Source organism: Leucoraja erinacea, chromosome 10, assembly GCF_028641065.1.
Source record: "Leucoraja erinacea ecotype New England chromosome 10, Leri_hhj_1, whole genome shotgun sequence".
NCBI classification, from domain to species: Eukaryota; Metazoa; Chordata; class Chondrichthyes; order Rajiformes; family Rajidae; genus Leucoraja; species Leucoraja erinaceus.
In genome coordinates this window covers 13486729-13500448 of record NC_073386.1, presented here as the reverse complement: position 1 = coordinate 13500448, position 13720 = coordinate 13486729, and the positions used below count along the sequence as shown (strand labels likewise).

General features: G+C 38.6%; 1 protein-coding gene across 1 annotated transcript in view; it reads right to left on the bottom strand.

The window, feature by feature from the left end:
- Window positions 1-13720, bottom strand: part of szt2 (SZT2 subunit of KICSTOR complex) — a 174926-nt gene that overhangs the window by 84058 nt on the left and 77148 nt on the right. The window contains 5 exon segments of the mRNA XM_055641515.1: window positions 580-682; window positions 2304-2456; window positions 9197-9326; window positions 10838-10955; window positions 11320-11458. Coding sequence (XP_055497490.1) covers window positions 580-682; window positions 2304-2456; window positions 9197-9326; window positions 10838-10955; window positions 11320-11458 — 643 coding nt within the window.

Genomic DNA, 13720 nt, shown 5'->3' with positions numbered 1-13720 from the left:
GATGTGGACAAGCTTTTCCCTTTGAGAATAGGGAGGATTCAAACAAGAGGACATGACTTCAGAATTAAGGGACAGAAGTTTAGGGGTAATATGAGGGGGAACTTCTTTACTCAGAGAGTGGTTATATGGTTATATGGCATACATATTTTTAATCTAAACTGCATTATAAACCAGAGCACCGAATCAATATTATCCAGAAACTGTTCTTCAAAGGTATTTTACTGAAACAAAACCAAAGTTACAACCACATTTGGAAATGTTTTCCAACATCTTGTGTGCAATTGAGAGACCCTTGCTGCCTGAAAAATGAACCCAGGGATGTTTCTAACTGAGACCAACGCCTTCTGAAAATAGACAGAACTAATAATTTTCCCCTCTCAAGGACATCAGTCAGGGATGCGGCTCAACAGACATGGATCACACCTCTTCTCTGCTGCCTCAACACATTTCAATCCCAACCTACATCCGATTCTTTTAGTTTCTCTGGCTTTCTCCGATTGTTCGGACTGGTGCAAAATTGCCAGGTTAATACCAATTACTTCAGCCTCACAGGCAATGGATTTTGGAGTGCCTTCTTACCTGAGATAAAATACAGACTTTGTAGACCTTTCCTGGTACACAAACATGTTTTTCCTGTTCACAACTGAGAAAGCATTTAGAACTGAACGCAGGGCCTGAATAGCTGGAAAAAAAAGATGCACAATAAGTCATCCATTTATAATATATACAGAGAGAAATTTTAAATTAGTACATCTACTTTTCTTCCAACAACACATAGCTGTGGATGAGAGAGGGAGGGGATGGGGCAAAATTCATCACTAAATATAAAATGGTGTAATGTTGAATTACCTCTATAGCTTGATTTTTTTTTTTTAATTTAGATGCCCACAACCTTTTAGACATCTTGCCAGAAGTGCATGTTGGAATAATGGCTGCATTTAAATCTGAAGGCACTATTTTAACCTAGCAGACATATGACCACTTGGAGAATCAAAACAAGCCAGAGGCAGTGGGCCCATCAAGTGTCTTGGCTCTTTCAATAAGCAGCCACTTCTGTCACACTCATCATTCTTTCTGGTATCCCTGCGATTTTAAACCCCTTCAAATATTGATTCAATTTCCTCTTGAAGGCCAGTACAGAAATATGTCTATCATACAGCAGATTCCAAATTCCAATCACTTCCGCTCTTCACGTACTTTAGCTATTTTAAAAAAAATATTGTGATTGGCTCTTTTGTCCTTCACCTTAAATCGGCACGTTATTAAACTTTCACCCGAAAGAAAGATTCACTATAAATCACAACTTTCATGTTTTAAAGCGATTAAACCTACTCTCGACCTTTTGTCCTCCAAGGAAAATAGCCTTGGCTTCCAGAGTTTATTTGTGTACTGAAATACTTCAGCACTATAAACCTTCGAGTAAGTCTCCTCTGTAACCTCTTCAATATCTTCAAGTTGGTCCTAAATTATGGTGCCCAGAATTAGACATAGTTCAATATAGGTTTATCTCACCTTGCGAGCTTTTGTAACTAGATTTTGAACAAAAGAAAATTAGAAAAGGCTGAACACATCTGGAAGGGCAGGCATAGCATCTATCAAGGGAAATGACAAATTAACATTGGAGGTGTTTTTCTTCAACTGAAGCACAGCTACGCCTGGTTTGTTGAGAATTTCCATCATATTTCAAAACACCTGCATGTAATTTACTAATAAGTGTGCTTCAAAATACTGTTTTGTTTTTGGGATAATGTCAATAAAGTTACAAACTATCTTTTAATGCGGATTCCATTTAGCCTGGGGCCAATGGGAACACCACTCTGATCCAAGACCAGATGGTGGGAGATGGCCACATACAAATTAAGTGACTACAACACAAAAATTAGTTGCAGTAAGCCACGCAGCCCAAGCCTATTCCGGCATTCATTATAGTCACAATCAATTTACTCAATGCCCATGACCAGATCCCTACAGCTCTCAATTCCAGACCTTTCAGATATTTATGCACCTTCTCATACTTCAAGAGCAAGCCTCCAAAACTCTCTGGGGCAGAGAATTCCAGAGATTCGCCATCCTCTGCAAGAAGAAATTTCAACATGCTTTTAATTTAAGCGACCGGCCTCTTATTTACAGCTATGTCTTCTCATTCCAGATTCCCCCACTACTCAAAAAAAGGCTCTATCTTACTTATGGAAGTGTTTCATAATATTTATATACCTATTAATTATTGAGAACATCTGCTCAGGTTTGCAGTGAATCCAAAAACTGTTGAATATGCATTGCTAGATCAACTAAATGTAGCCCACCTCTTGCAACACCCATGTTGGGTCCCATCTTCAGTCGAGGATGAATATGTATAATGGTTTTCCACACCACTTCACATGCAAAATGGCCTGGTATAAACTGCATTGTGGCAGCCAAGTAATCCCTTGATTGGTAGGTATCATCTGCTGAATAATCTGTGATTTAAGGGGGAATAATTAAACAAATACACAATTCCTTCAAAAACAGACTTAGGGGGAACACACAGTAAATTATGCTTGTGACAGAAACTATGAGATATTTTTACATAACAGATAAAATTAAATGGAAGCCGTCTCCCTCGGTTCAGAAAGCAATTAAATCAGTTCTTATTAAAATTGCAGCAATTTATGAGGAATAGAATAAATGTAAAAATGTAGACAGTAATACATGCTATGTGATTACTGCGCTATTACAAGATGTTAAACTGAGACGAAACTACATCAAGGCTATTAACATAGCAATTTGAAGGTGTACATCTGTTAATCCTTTTGATTGTTGAGTTTAATAGCTTTATTTTAAACACATTGACTTGAACATGACAGAAGATCTATGGGTTGAAATCACAGGCGGACTTATCCTGATGCAAGTGGAATTATCTTTGTAACTCAGTCATTTTTATTACTGAGTTGTGATAACCCTTACAGGAAAGCAGTCAAATCCAACCTTTTCTTATAATCTTGCAAAATACATTTCTGAAAAATGGGGGATAACCCTTACAGCAATGAATTTAGTTCCACTGCTTTCTTCATAAATATCCTGCTGCACTAGACTTGAGGAGAGTTAGTGAGAGATTGGGCAAAGGAGACCAAGGGGTGATCTTATAGAGGCGTATAAATTCAAGAGGAACATAGAAAGAGTGAATGCAGTCTTTTCCCCAGGGTTGGAGATTCAAGAACTAGGTTTGTGAAAAGGGAAAGATTTAATAGGAACCCGAGAAGCAACATTTTCACAGAGGGTGGTGCGTAGGTGGAAAAAACTGCAAAGGGGCGAGGCAGATAAAATTACATTTAACGGACATTTGTACAGGTACATGGATAGGAAGAAATTAGAGGGATATGGGTCAAGCACAAGCAAATGGGGCTAACTTAGATGGGCTCTTGGTTGAGATCGACTAGTTGAGCCAAAGGGCCTGTTTTCATTTCTCTATGACTCTAGATTTCTATTTATTTATGCCATATTTAAATTTACCTGTCAATAAGATCAATTAAGATCAATTAATTATTAGGGACGTATGATGGAGAGACACCGGGATATTATTGTCTTAGTAATTCAACATTTAATGTGGGGAAGTTACAGAAATCTATAATCAAGGTCAAAGTTACTTAGGAAATATTGGTGCTGATGGAAGTGAACATGTTTGTGTAATGGATACTTTGTACACACTGTATCTAGCTAATTTTGAGGAACTAACTAAATTAGCAGAGAAGAGAATATTTATTGATGCAGTTTATGTTAATGTCGTGAACTGATTTGCCTTCACAAGGAGGCCACAACCAAAGTGCTATCTTTCTAAATGATATAAGAGATCAGTAATAAAATGAAACAGAGAAACATGATAGATATTAAATTTTCAGATTGAGAATGCAAGCAAGAACCAGGCCAAATTTAGAATGTCCGGAGAGGAAGCAAAATAAGAAATAAGGGTTAAAGAGTTTATGATTAATTTGCAGCAATGATATGCATATACATAATGAATGAATCATAAATGGAAAGATGGAGTTGATTAGGATCGCAGCTGAAGACATAGTTAGAGAATTAAATGACAACTATGCATCTGTTTTTATTGAGGGAAATGTTACCACAGCTAAAATAAGAGGGAAATTAAATTCTAAATGGACTATGAAGGGAAGCGACCAGTAAAGCAGCCTGTAAGAAAAATAGATAAATCATTGGGTTCAAATGGGATACAAAAAAAGGCACATGTTCAAAATAACAAAGCTTGTAAAAACATAAACTGCATGTGGTTCAGCCCACAATCAACTCGGATATGGAGGTAATGACACGCAATTGAGAATTGTTAAAAAGTCAGCAAGAATTAAACCACTAATTAGTGGCCAGACACTTTAATCTAACAAATTAATCCTGGACAAATTAACAGGCTTTTGGCCAAGTATGTATGCAAATAGTAAATTCTGTTTAAATAATCTCATTTAAGGATGTCAACAAAATAGAGAGAGTACAGAGGAGATTTACTAGAATGTTGCCTGGGTTTCAACAACTAAGTTACAGAGATAGGTTGAATAAGTTAGGTCTTTATTCTCTGGAGCGCAGAAGGTTAAGGGGGGACTTGATAGAGGTCTTTAAAATGATGAGAGGGATAGACAGAGTTGATGTGGACAAGCTTTTCCCTTTGAGAATAGGGAAGATTCAAACAAGAGGACATGACTTCAGAATTAAGGGACAGAAGTTTAGGGGTAATATGAGGGGGAACTTCTTTACTCAGAGAGTGGTAGCGGTGTGGAATGAGCTTCCAGTGGAAGTGGTGGAGGCAGGTTCATTGGTATCATTAAAAAATAACTTGGATCGGCGTACGGACGGGAAGGGAATTGAGGGTTAAGGTACGCGTGCAGGGAGGTGGGACTAAGGGGAAAAAAAAATTGTTCGGCATGGACTTGTAGGGCCGAGATGGCCTGTTTCCGTGCTGTAATTGTTATATGGTTATATGGTTATATGGAGAGTTGAGGCAAGGTAATGAAAAAGCTTGATGAGGGCAATATGGTTGATAAATATATGGAAGCTTCTACAAGATGTTTACTAAAGTGCCCCATAATTAGCTTGTTACCAAGGTGAAGCTCATAGAAAAGGGGAGCAACATGGATAATAAATTACTTTAAAGACAATAAAAAGTTGTATAAAGGGCTAATTTTAAGACTGAATATAGTAAATTGTGATGTACCCCTGGGATCAGTGCTGGGGCACCTGCTTCTTACAGTATAATTTCATGACTTAAAGCTGGCAGTATGGAAGCATCAACATTGTTTATAAATGACACCAAAGTTGGAATTACAATTGTAGAAACAGGGAGGCCTTGGTGTACATGTCGATGTAATTGAAGGTGGCTGAAGTTGAAAATCTCATTAAAAGCCTATCTGGGATCTTGAATTTAGAACACGGTCACACAAGATATAAAGGAAGGTAAGCTGACACCATATAAAACTCAGTTTCAGATATACCTGGAATATTGAATATTTGTTTTAAATTCTCCCTGTTGGATTGCAACCTTGTCGTGGTCGGTGAGCTTGTGTGTCTCAGTGACCCCTAGAGCTATGCCAGTGGGAGATTCAACTCCTGTTAGGGTCCCCCATGCTGGACAGGTCGAAGGGTAGAGGCGAAACGAAAAGCGATCCACTGGCCCTCAGGTTGGAGGTTGAGCTCATAACCATGTCTCGTAAAACAAATATGTTACGGAAACAACAACACTGCTGAGTGGAGGGCCTTCGTTGCTGCCCTACATGCCAGGAGGCATAATAGGCAGTAAGTACGTAAATAAGTTTTAAATTCAGATTTTCACTGACCAGAGTGCTATCTTTTTGTAGTTAATAATCCTGCTTTTTCCATCTCCACCTTCCTAAAACCAATCAAGCGTTACTTTTCAAGCCACATCATTGGCCCCTTTGGATTTTCACAATCATTTGCTTGCTATTAATCTCTCCCACATTCCATCCCATCACAAACAATCTCTCTTGATCTCTCCTCTCTTCCACTTCCCCTTTTCCTTGCAACTTCCAATGTGTTAACCCCCCAATTTAGTTTAGAGATACAGCACGGAAACACGCCCTTTGTCTCACCGAGTCCTCTCTGATCGGTCGGTGTTCATCCGTGCACCAGTTCTATCCTACACACTAGAGGGTTTACAGAGGCCAATTAACCTACAAACCTGTACGTCTTTGGAATGCAGGAGCAAACCGAAGCACATGGAGAAAACGCACCCAGTCACAGGGAGAACGTGCAAACTCCCTACAGACAGCACCCATAGTCAGGATCGAACTCGGGTTTCTGACGCTGGAAGGCAGCAACTCTACCACCGCGCCACTGTGCCGCCCCAGCTTTGTACAATTCCGGAGCAACATCTTTCACCAAAGAATTCATCTCTCTTCACAGATGTTTCCCCAGCTGTTCAATACCACCAGTTTGTTTGTTTCCGTTTATTAAACCAATTGCTTTTACATTTGGATCTCTCTGAGACAGATTCATGAAATGGAAGAAAATTTGTCATACTTTCTCACAAAACGTGTATTGGATAATATAATAGTTATGACATAGACATAAGGTAAGGGAATTTATGAGTTTGACAATCACAAAAATAGATGTAAATCAGAGAAGAAGGCTACAGTGGCACAGCTGGTGGAGTTGTTGCCTCACAGTATCAGAGTCGCAGGTTCAATCATGATCTTGGGTTCAGTCAGTCTGTGTGGAGTTTGGACACTCTCCCTGTGAGCATGCGGGTTTCCTCTGGGTGCTCTGGTTTCCTTGCACATCCTAAAGAAGTGCGGGTTTCTAGGTTAATTTGTCTCAGCAAATTGCCCCTAAGTTTTTAAGAAGGAACTGCAGATGCTGGAAAATCGAAGGTACACAAAATTGTCTGACTGAAGAAGGGTTTCGGCCCGAAACGTTGCCTATCTCTTTCGCTTCATAGATGCTGCTGCACCCGCTGAGTTTCTCCAGCATTTTTGGGTGCCTTGCCCCCAAGTTTGTGAGGAATGGATGAAAAAGTGAGGTAACAGAACTAGTGTAAACAGGTGGTTGGCTCAGTGGGCCTAACGGACTGTTCCATGCTGTATCTCTAAGCTAATTACAAAGAAATACCAATATTTAAAAAATTGTGGGTGGATTTCAAAATGCATAAAGGACTAGAAAGTGGTGCTCCAAAGTAATTTTTAGGGATCTACATAAATGGAGCACCAAAATTCAAACCCTTCAAAAAAATCTATAATAATATTAACTTGTACATCTAAGGGAGTAGAAAGGTAACATAGTTTAATGCACTTTAATGTGGATAAATGTGAGGTTATCCACTTTGGTAGCAAAAACAGGAAGGCAGTTTATTATCTAAATGGTGTCAAGTTGGGAAAAGGGGAAGTATAACGGGATCTGGGGGTCCTTGTTCAATGAAAGTAAGCATGCAGGTACAGCAGGCAGTGAAGAAAACAAATGGCACGTTGGTCTTCATAACAAAAGGAGTTGAGTATAGGAGCAAACAGGTCCTTCTGCAGTTGTACAGGGCCCTAGTGAGACCACACCCGGAGTATTGTGTGCAGTTTTGCTCCCCTAATTTGAGGAAGGACATTCTTGCTATTGAGGGAGTGCAGCGTAGGTTTACAAGATTAATTCCCGGGATGGCAGGACTGTCAAATGCTGAGAGAATGGAGTAGCTGGACTTGTATACTCTGGAATTTAGAAGGATGAGAGAGGATCTTATTGAAACATAAAGATTATTAAGGGTTTGGACATGATAGAGGCAGGAAACATTTTCCTGATGTTGGGGGAGTCCAGAACCAGGCGCCACAGTTTAAGAATAAAGGATAAGCCTTTTAGAACAGAGATGAGGAAACACTTTTTCACACAGAGAGTTGCGAGTCTGTGGAATTCTCTGATATACTCCTAGGAGGGCGGTGGAGGCCAGTTCCCTGGATACTTTCAAGAGAGCTAGATAGGGCTCTTAAAGATAACTGAGTCAGGGGATATGGGGAGAAGGCAGGAACGGGGTACTGAATGGGGATGATCAGCCATGATCACATTGAATGGCGGTGCTGGCTCGAAAGGCCGAATGGCCTACTCCTGCATCTATCGTCTATTATCATCGGTATGGCTACATTCAGAGCAAAGATACTGAACTTCAGAATGGTCATATTCTTGGAATATCAGAGCAAAGTTTAACACTCACAACAAGCCAAAGAAATTTCCTCGACTACAGTATAATAACCGGGAAAAAATTAATATTAAAATTTTGGAAAGGCCCTACAACCCCCACAACTAAAATGTGAATTGTGGAAATGTCGGAGACCCTATATCTAGAAAGAATTAGACTTGTCTTAATCGACAAACAAGAACTTTTTGATAAAATATGGGCTCCATTCATTAATTATCTGACGGGGTAGATTGGCCCAGCACGAAAACCCAACTGAAACTTGAACTCAGGATTAGATGAAAAGTCATACTTTATAATCTACGAACCTATCTCCAATGACGTATTATAAGTAATCCATTCCACCTTTTTTGTTTTTTTGATATTTGTAACTTTATTCTCTCTTTCACTCTTTTTCTATATAAAAAAAACACTAGAAGCAGAAGTAATCGACAATTGAAAATTTTAATAATGTATGACTGATGTATATGAAAAGTTTTTTTACGATAATATGTAACTATACTTTATAATATGTCTACTTCTAATAAAAATATTATTTAAAAAAAAAAAAAAAGAATGGTCATATTGGTGTTAGAATTAATATTATTGGGATCCAAACGTTTAAATAATAGGGAAAGATTATATTGAATAGTGTTGTATTGGCTCTGAGAATTTATAATGAAATTTATAGGATAGGCAGGTTATAGGGTTTCTGCCCTTAGTGGGGATGGTGAGGTTGAATGGGTTTGGAATCTAGGACATGGGCCTAAATCATTTTGATTTTCAAACAAGATTTAATTCTACATCTACATACTTTTGGATAAGATGCCTGAACCTGATATACTCCAACAAGTGGCACACTCTATAATGACCTGTTGTTGAATAAAGGAATAATAAAAATAATTAAATTGCAACACATTAGAAAAAGATTTTTAAATATTTTGTTTTGGTTACAACATCCTATAGATTTACTAGTATTTCAGAAAGAAAAGAGTAAAACGTCCCATATAAATTAAACAAAGCTGGCTGATTAGGAAAATAATTACATACCATCACTGGCGATAATCCGCGGGCGATATGAAGTGTATGGGGTTTCATTCTTCCAAATATCTTCTTCACTCTCAGCCACAAGTAAGGAATTGCATACATGACTATCGTGTAGATCCTGAAGCAACAAACGCTGAGAAACAGAAACAAAGCACATAACAAAACATGAGTCAGTGTTGGTGACCAGCTCCAGATCAAGCAACGTCATCATCATCATGGGCCAAATACTGCTAATGGTTGTTTGGGCAAGAGTGCAAAGATTGGTTTGGTGCAGTTTAGTTTAGTTTATTGTCATGTGTACCGAGGTACAGTCAATTTGCAGCAAGGATCAGATTGCGATGTACAGAAGGAACAGATTCCCATTCAGTGCAGTACATTGGAGTTCTCTCCATACCAATCTTGTTCAGATTCTTCCTCGGGCATCAATGGTAAAGAAAAAGTGGAAATCTAACAGCATACTTAAACATTTTGCTTCAATGTCCACAAGAGGAATACTCGACTGGAAGTAAATTCGGAGACAGTCAAAAGCAATTTGATAAAGATTATATAGTAAATGAAAAGAGAGGAAAAGAGAATCAATTTATTCTAAAATGGGTGGATCTGAAAATAATAGTATAATTCCTAGGGTTCTAAACTGAATAGGGTAAGAGCTGGCAGTAAAATTACATTCAGAGTTCTTTTGAGAGTAAATGTGCTCCAAGGGATTAGTGAAAGGCCAATGATATCACTATTTTAAACAAAATGTAAAACTAGCCTAGGTCATTGCAATTAAACTTACTTGACATCAATGGTTGGGTCAATTTTGTAATCTTTAATTAAAAATGTAATTACAAAATATCCTGCAGAAGAAAAAATAATTAAATGCCACCAACTAGGCTTACAGAAGAGAAAATAAGCTTCAAAAAACCAACATTAATGTTGAAAGAGCTCTCGCAGCATTTCCAGAAAGCCTGTAGCGAGATATAACACAGGAAACCACTGGAGTACATTGAGTGGTACAAAAATTGGTGCAGAGAGAAATGAGATTAAATATCAAAATGGAGAAAGATGAAAGTTTGAATTAAAATGAATTTCTCAAGTGGTTGAACGTCAATAAAGGTGTCCTCTCGGGCCTTTGTTCTGGAATGGATTCTGTTCACTATGGATAAAAAGGAAATTATATTCATATATTATCTTTCATAGTCTTAGGATGCTTCAAGATGCTTGCACATCCAGATATGTGGCAAAAAAAAACACCCAATTCATTTGTACTAAGATTTGTCGTTGGTTTGCAACTTTCACTTCTATGTAAAATGAAACAGAAAACCCAAAACTGCATAAGGTTTGTATTTATATAAATGACCTAACCTACGTCGGGTCCTATTCCTAACATCCCATGAACCCGAAACCCTAAATCCATTTGATCTGGCACATTACTTTGCCTTTCATCATTCCTGGAATGATTAGTATTATTCTTCAGTTTTTTTGTAGAGTACACTCATAGGATCATAATGAGCAATAACACAGGATCAATCAGACGGTGAAATTCAGTGTCAGTAAAAGTGAGGTGGTTTATTTTGGTTAAAAATATTAATGATTTCAGCCCCAGGCCAAAATCACAATTCCAAAATGCAAAACAATCTTCAATCTCACGTTCACGATTACCTGGTTGACCACACGACAAATCTCGCCAATTTTCTTTACTACTGTTCGATGGAGCTGCAAATACTCAAGTTCTTCCTCTTTTTCAACAGTAGATTCATCCTTTATTCCAATTAGATTTCTAAAGCAAAACAAATTTAATTTTACCTTACCGAGTTTGGACATTTTCATTTGATGTGCTTTTCAAGAACCCAGAGAGATGGCGGGTTGACAATTAAATTAATACAAAGTTTGAATATAAATGCCATCAATAAACAGTAGCACAATCTGATTTCACAAAACATTTACCAAGCTAACATGTTAGAAAATAACTGACATAATCATGAATCATTCACCTTCCTTACTTAGTAAGCATCTACAGTGTAACTTCAGATCATCATTTGACATTATTTCCTTTAGAGATTAAGATACAATACTTCCCGAAACTCTCAACAACAAAGACAGAGTAGGTATATCTCATTATTAGGACGGCATCTTATACAAACCGTGTGTGAGAGTAAACTTCAACTCGATCTTGATGAATTCGGATGATCAACCAAAATTCAGGCATCAGCGGGCATCTGGGATCCTGTTCATTCATTGTGGCACCATCACACTCAGAGTCACTGCTACCTCCATCATAACCTGTGAATAGCCCCCAAAACGGAATTAATGCCCTTTGACGTGCTTTTAGGCGCTGACGTCAATGCTCCACTGCCTCAGAGGGCGGTGGAGGCCGGTTCTCTGGATACTTTCAAGAGAGAGCTAGATAGGGCTCTTAAAGATAGCAGAGTCACGGAATATGGGGAGAAGGCAGGAACGGGGTACTGATTGGGGATGATCAGCCATGATCACATTGAATGGCGGTGCTGGCTCGAAGAGCTGAATGGCCTACTCCTACACCTATTGTCAATTGTCTATTGTTTATAAATGGACATGGACAAGTAGAGAATCATTAATTCATGACCACCGTAATCAGGTAAGCATCACATTTAACCTTTCAAGGAGAATTCTTTCTCCAGATAGCTGAATGAACAAATCCACAGGATAATGGTTCGCAAGTGCCAGAAAGACCAACAAAGTCACAAGATTAATGCCCAATTTGGGGTTAAATACGAGATCTCATCTGTGGTTTGTGTTTATCTTAGCATGCATCCAACAGAAAAAGGAGAAGATAAAGGCTTGATCATATTGAATGGCGGTGCAGGCTCGAAGGGCCGAATGGCCTACTCCTGCACCTGTTTTCTATGTTTCTATACCTCAGTGTAAAGAGTTTCTTTTAAGAGGTACAAGGTTTAGAAAAGAACCCAGGCACAAAATTTTGAAAGTGCAAAGTGTTTAACAATAACCAACAAATGGGTGATTATTATTGAAAGAGCAAGTCATGACACAAAAGAACGTATGACACAATTAACATATGAGGAGCGTTTGAAGGCTAATGTATGAGCAGCTTTTGAAGGCTAACGTATGAGGAGCATTTGATGGCTCTGGGCTTGTACTCGCTGGAGTTTAGAAGGATGAGATCTCATTGAAACCTACCGGATAACAAAAGGACCAGATAAAGTGGACGTGGAAAGGGTGTTTTTAGTAATGGAAGACTCTAGGATCAGAGGGCAAAGCCTCAGAATAAAAGGAAGTGCCTTCAAAATGGAGATGAGTAGAAATGTATTTAGCCTGATGTGGTGATTCTGTTGAATTCCTGGCTACAGATATCTGTGGAAGCCAAGACATTAGGTATTTTTAAGGTAGAGATTGATATGTTCATGATTAAGAAGGTGTCAACCATTACAATGAGAAGGCAGGAGAATGGGGTTGAGGGAAAGGGAGATCAGCTATGATTGAATGGTGGAGTGGACGCAATGAGCTGAATGGCCTAATTCTGCTCCAATGTTTTATGAAACAGACACTGTGAAGCCTGTCCATAGTAAGGTTATACTCCCTTTGATGAAGTAATTGCAGAAGAGAGCGAGATGCAGACAAATGCCAACAAAACATCAAACGGGAAGGGAAAAGATTGTTTTGTTTTGTTATGGTGGTCGACCATCTAGACTGTTCATTTGTCACATATTTACATAATAAATGATCACAAGCTCAAAAGGTTATGTGATAGAAGAATAATTAGGCCATTCGGCCCATCAAGCCTACTTCGCAATTCAATCATGGCTGATCTATCACTCCTAACCCCATTCTCCTGCCTTCTCCCTATAACCTCTGCCGTCCATACTAATCAAGAGTATCTATCTCTGCCTTAAAAATATCCATGGATTCCAAAAATCCAAATTCCACAGATTCACCACCTGAAGAAATTCCTCCTCATCTCCTTCCTAAAGGAACATCCTTTAATTCTAAATTCTAAGCTGCGACCTCTGGTCCTAACCCACTCATTCCTGGGATAATTCTTGTAGACCTCCTCAAGACCGTTCCAGATCCAGCACATCCTTCCTCAGCTATGGGGACCAAAATTGCTCACAATACTCCAAATATGGTTTGGCCAGCACCTTATAGAACCTCAGTATTACATCCCTGTTTTTGTATTCTAGTCCCCTTGAAATAAATGTATTTGCCTTCCTTATGAAAGATTCGACTTGCAAATTAGCTTTTTGGAAATCCTGCACCAGCACTCTCAAGTCCCTTTGCATTCTAAAACAGCATCATAACAAGGATAACAATTCTAATCATTAATATGCAGTTCAGCCTAAAGCGTAGTATTTCCAAAGAGCGTGCCTTAATCTTTCTGAAAAGATACAAGTAGTTCAGGTTATTACATGTGGTTCAGATAAATCCTTATCTGTTGCCTCATACAGCAAGAACTGAAAGCTCTGCTTTATTTGTTGTTTCCCAACCAGAAAACACAAGCTTCTATAATATGGGCATGGAGCCAGATTGTAACCAATCTTCCATCACCTG